The following is a 6,000-nucleotide window of genomic DNA, read 5'->3' on the forward strand; positions in this document are numbered from 1 at the left end:
TGGGATCATGCTTGTAGCAAACCACTGGCAGACAAACATGGGATCAGCCCTGGGAGGGAAAAATACGGAAACGTGTCACACATTTAAATAAAACTAAAGATATTTGAAGTAATACTTAGATTACAGGATGAAATCTAATTCTAGTGACTTTTCCTTTTGTTGGCTGAAGTAATTAGAATGTGTTTGTCACTGCTTTCTAATGGGATTCTGTTAAGTTGGTATCTGTGGCATTGTGGGGGGAGTCAGGAAGAGAATGCAGCTGAGGTTTTGTTTAATTTTGCCATGTCTCATGATCTAGTGAAGTGATTTTGCTTATGAAGAGCTGCAAGCTTTTGGGATCCCCAATTACCTTGTCCACAGCAGGATGACTTTTGCTAATCTGGTGTTTTCTCCTCTCCTTTTAGCTGTGGGCCCTGCTGCATTTTATCATGCCAACACTGTTTGATTCCCATGAAGAGTTCAATGAGTGGTTTTCTAAGGACATAGAGAGCCATGCAGAGAACAAATCTGCTATTGATGAGAGTGAGTGCAGTGTGTGCTATGATTTTTATATTAAGAATCTGTCACCTTTTTGAACTAAAAATGGCTAAATTTTCTATGAGATGTGGCATCTAAAGCAGAGGATGCATAATGAGATTGGAACATTACTGGATTGCTGTTGATAGTTTATGTTGAAGTTTCTGGCTGTAATATAGCATGTGTAATGAACAGAAAAACAGTGTAGCACAGCACTCATTTGAAAAAGAAAAATCAACAGAGAAAAATATCAACTCTATGCTGTAAGAACTCACATGGGGGGGGAAATGGCTGAGCAGTTAGGGACTTAATTTTTTATAAAACACATAATTTTCCTTTTTGATGAAGTAATTGTTCTTTCTTTCCCCTTCCCTTTATTTCAGACCAGCTATCCCGCTTGCACATGATCCTGAAGCCCTTCATGTTGAGAAGAATCAAGAAGGATGTGGAAAATGAACTGTCAGATAAGGTGAGAAAAAGTATTTCTCTGGAATGGGTATTAGAGCTCTATTGTCATAGCTCTGTTCTCTGATCTGATTTTTGCAAACTTGTTTGTCAGTCTGCATACCTGAAATCTGACTGTAGACTTCTCTTCGACCTTCACCTTCTTGCACCTCATCCCAGCAATGTCATTAGATGTGAATGTAACTGAAGAATTTCTAATTAATAAACATTTTTCTTGGGAAAGCATTTTGTTACTTTTTTAGTGAAAAAAGCATTTTTTCACTAAAAATGAAATATCTTCAGTCCTGGTTAAGTTGACAGAAGTATCCCTAATGGCAGTGAAGGAGATTAATAAATCAATTACTGGGTGATAAACATTTCCAGTTGCCTTTGTGAAGGATTTGGCATGGATTTAGGATTTTTTTTTGCTTGCCTGTACAGAGAAGTACATAGTGGCAGCATCATGCTCTTTTCTCTTGCCAGTCTCTTAATTTCACATGGTTGTTAGCAATACTAGATGATCTTGTGGTCAGCAGTCCCCAGGTTGAGAGTCATTGACTGAGAGACATCTGGTTTGTTCTGATGAGCTTATTAATTTCAGTGGCCTTCCCACAGACACTGTTGTGTGATGCACCTGTCGCTGCTGTGGGTCCTGACACTCCTTAGCACGGCTCTGAGTGGGGAGCTGTAGGATGGTAGAATTGAAGTCAGATTTTAAACTGATCAGCTGCAGGTGTGATGTCAGCTTCTTAAGAATCTGTCTGTTTACTCAGTTGTGTTCATGTGCTTTTAAAGGTCTGTCTCCCACATAATCACAAGCCTTCCAAAACACACCTGTCAGTCGAGTCCTTTCATGTTAGATCCTGAAATGCAGATCTGAATGCAGCTGCCTATAAATGTATTTTTTGAAAAAGTTATGTTTTCCTCAAGGTGTCTTTCAGCTTTATTACAATAATGTTATCATCCTTCATTTTAGAGAAAGAAATGGCTAAATCTTCATTATCATTTTGCAGATTGAAATTCTTATGTACTGCCAGCAGACAAGTCGACAGAAGCTCTTGTACCAAGCTCTGAAAAACAAAATCTCTATTGATGACCTCTTGCAGTCATCAATGGGCACTACTCAGCAAGCACAGACCACCACTAGTAGTCTGATGAATCTAGTTATGCAGTTTAGGAAGGTAAGGCTATTTTAAATAATAATTTTTGAAAAGTATGATCCTTGATTTGCACAAAACTAAGATATGGCTTCTAGAAAACACCATATTGAAAAAACCTAGCATAGGCAAGCAAGTTTGCATACAATTCAGTTGTGTTTCAGATGCAGTGTAGCATTGATGTTGGGTGAAGAAGGGCTTTAGCTCTATGATGCATGCATCTGCTAACTGGTTTGGTTACAAAGGTTAGTTTGGTTGAAGGAAGCCATTCACTTGGGAAGAAGAGGCAATAGCTGTTATATGAATAGCAAGAGGTATGATGCCATGTTCAAATTTGAGCAGATACACTAAAATAACCATGCAATATTAAGCAATACTAAAGTTTCAGTGATCATTGGTCATGGTTGATTTGGAATGTAGATGCTGCAGTGAACTAGGTTAATTCTTTCCAGCTTTTGACACGCTCTCTGTCTTACAGGTGTGCAATCACCCAGAACTGTTTGAGCGACAAGAAACTTGGTCTCCATTTCACATCTCCCTAAAGCCATACCAGATTTCAAAGTTCCTCTACCGTCATGGACAGATCAGGGTCTTTAACCACTCACGGGACAGGCAAGCCTATTCCACTTCCTATCCAGTTTAGCATATTTAGTATTAGTACTTACACTTATTTTTATAAATGCTAATGAGCTCCCTTACCTGGTGTACTTAAATGATGTTGGCTGAGCAGTCCGTTTCCTTTTAGTCATTCAGCTATTAAACATCTGATACAGGTGCTCTTTCTTGGTGGAATCCTAATCACAGAATATCCCTTTGATTGAGTAAGAAAGCCAGGAAAAGGAATTTAGAGTTGTTGCTGATGATGTGTAGTAGAATTAAGCTTTAAAAGATCCTTGAAACAACAAAAAAGCCCCACCTGATTTCCCTTCAGTAAGTTTTCTCATGCAAGGAAGCTGTCAGTATCTGTCTGTTGCAACATGGTATAATGTGAGCATCTGCTAGTGCCTTGACAGCTTTTAGTGCTCACCTTGGATGAGGAGAAACTGCCCTAGTGCAGTTTGCTATTTTCACCAACCATGGCAATTTTTGATTAATTTTGTCTGCATTCAGTCTGCAGTTCCAACACAACAATGGTGTGTCTCAGTGTCAAATTAACAGCAGTGCATTAGACTGATGGCACTTTCCTTCTACTGCTGTCCAATTCCAGATATTCAAAGCACTAAAATACTTACCATGAAGAAGTGAATGGCTACTCTGTATCTTCTGCTTTATGTGAATGAACATGTTATGTGTTAACACCATCTTATTGATGTTGTTTGGTTTTGTTCCTTTAATTTTCAGGTGGTTACGGGTTTTACTTTCACCATTTGCACCAGACCATATCCAGCAGTCTCTCTTCCACAGGAAGGGTAGGTTTTCAGTCTTGGGAAGAAAGTTGGATTTTAATACGCCTTCTTCTTCAGGAGGAAGGACTGAGAGGCCAGATTAATGAGTTCTTTGAAAGAATATGATAAGAACTTACTAGAATTTTGTTACTGTTTGTATGTACATTTCATTTGCTCAGAGAGGAAAGGATGGAAAGCAGCTGGAAGAACCTGTGGATAACTTGTGATTTAGTTACTGCTTAATCCTAGTGCAGTATCTTAATTCAGTCTGTCTTGTTTTAACTTGCTTCAAGAGATTAGTGCTGCCTTTTTAATCTAATGTGAATTTTTCATAGATTCAATTCTAAGAAATCTTGGATTCATTTCAGTACATTCTGTGTTGTATCTTAAACTGCCAACTTACTTTCAACTAGAAACTAGGTGAGATGCAAGTGACACAGAATCTATCAATGAGCAAAAACCCCAGAAAAGCTGCTGATATTGGCAGATACAATTTATTACAGATGATTGAATATGTTTTCTACAAGAGCTAAGTAGATCATTCAGCTGCTGAGATGACAAAATCTTCAGAAGTTTAAAGCAAGAGAGATACTGGCTGCATTACTATGCTGAAATCTGTTAGCGTGGACCTCTTCAGCTGGTATTGGGGCTATGCGGTGCACATGGGTGGGCCTGCAAGGCTTTTCCCTACCAATACCTGCAGCTCCTTCTAACCCATTTGACTTCCTGGATGAGAGGGAGCATGTGAGACAGGCATCCTGAGGTATGCATGTTCTGGTCTGCTGTCTGGAAGATATTTGTTCAAATTTGCAAATATACACACTGCCTATTGATTCTTAATAAGTGAAACAAGTGTCCGCTGCACTTGGGCCTAGAATGTATTTCTCTTTTTTGGTAAGAGCCCTTCTCTTGCCCACACTGAGAAATGAACTGGAATGTGGAGTCTGGCGACAGAGATTCAAACTGAACTTTCTAAAATATCTAGGTTAAGTATTTCTAAGAGATGTAGGTTAAATTAGGATCTCCTGTTTACTCACCTAGGTTTGTCATGCGTCCTAGAATGTGTGTCCTGAATGGATGAAGTAAATTCAGTTTTCAGCTATGAGTGTCTGTGAAATGTGTTGGCCTAACTTCAGTATTTCTGTGACCTAGGCATCAATGAAGAAAGCTGTTTTTCTTTCCTCCGGTTTATTGATGTTTCTCCAGCAGAAATGGCAAACCTTATGAATCAGGGACACTTAGCCAGGTGAGGACAACTTTTTTTTTTCTCCTTTAGTAATTACAGGAAAAGTACAGATGATGTCAGTCATTCCTCTCTAAACCTGCATTTTCTATGTCTCTTAATATTATCATTTGTCTATCGTTATCTAATACTAGAACAGCTTCTAGAGTGTTCCTCCAGGTATAGGACACCATTATGCAATGCAGTTTTTATGCCCTGTCACAAGAAATCCTGTGTTACAAAGAGTTGACATTGTAAATACACAGGATGGTCAAAGGGCAAAAGAAGAGTTTGCTTAGGGTCATGCTGCAGGTTGCTGGTGTTATCAAGCACAAAATCCAGACTTTGGAAGGTCAGTTCAGTGCAGTTCTTACCAGCTGCACTCTAGAGTATGTTTTAAACACACGTGGAATAAGCTTGTGCTGTAGTAGTTGTTCTTCAGCCCTGAGCCACACTTTCCGCATCTTGTTTTTAATATGGAATGTCATTCTGAGGCATAGGCTTTGAACTGTGGATTTATAGCATCAAATGTATTATCTTGAAAGGAGAGGTGAACTTTTAAGTTATAGTGTAGTCTGAAAAGACTCTGAGTCAGGTTAATAGGGACTGTAAGAAATTTTAGACTAAACGTAAGTCTTTATTATTAAATAGAGATGTTCCACTTTAAGGCTTTTTAAGTGTAATGTTATTTTTTTGTTCTGGTTATTTTGAATTACTGTTTCTTGACTGCACCTCAGTAACATAATTCAGATTTCTCTCAATGTGTCTCAGTGGTATTTATGATAAATTCTGCATTCATTACACATGTTATAAATAATTTATATGTAATTTACAGAGAAGTTGTTGCAATTTTAAATAATAGTGCTAAGTGGGGCCTGACCATTTTATATTAAGTGCTTCAAAGTATATCCTGACTTAATCACTTAGATTCAGTTAAGCCACCTTAGAAAAAAATGAAATAAGAAAAATTTGAAGATGTTTAGCAGAAATTATTTTCTTTTAGGCAGGATGCTGTAGGCCTGATATTCTGACAAAAATCCCATTTCTGTCAAGTACAGTTATGCTGTAAATGTTTTTAAGCCTTTTTTTCACAAAGCAGTGAATAAATGCATCTCCTGTGGATTTTTTTCAGATGGTTAGCTCTTTTCCTGTCTCTGAAAGCATCCTACAGGCTCCATCACATGCGCTCCTGGATGGAGACTGAAGAGGATAAAGAGCAGAGGTCATGTTTTCTGAGGAACAGGGATTTCTTGCTTGATGTAAATTTCCCACTGTC

General features: G+C 38.2%; 1 protein-coding gene across 1 annotated transcript in view; it reads left to right on the forward strand.

The window, feature by feature from the left end:
* The window catches only part of INO80 (INO80 complex ATPase subunit), a 58,347-nt gene that overhangs the window by 21,003 nt on the left and 31,344 nt on the right, over window positions 1-6,000 (forward strand). The window contains 7 exon segments of the mRNA XM_031055823.1: window positions 405-522; window positions 900-985; window positions 1,974-2,141; window positions 2,596-2,729; window positions 3,459-3,526; window positions 4,655-4,748; window positions 5,857-6,000. The exon segment at window positions 5,857-6,000 is cut by the window's right edge and continues 103 nt beyond it. Of these exon segments, the coding sequence (XP_030911683.1) occupies window positions 405-522; window positions 900-985; window positions 1,974-2,141; window positions 2,596-2,729; window positions 3,459-3,526; window positions 4,655-4,748; window positions 5,857-6,000 (812 nt within the window).

This window comes from Geospiza fortis, unplaced genomic scaffold (assembly GCF_000277835.1).
Source record: "Geospiza fortis unplaced genomic scaffold, GeoFor_1.0 scaffold66, whole genome shotgun sequence".
NCBI lineage: Eukaryota > Metazoa > Chordata > Aves > Passeriformes > Thraupidae > Geospiza > Geospiza fortis.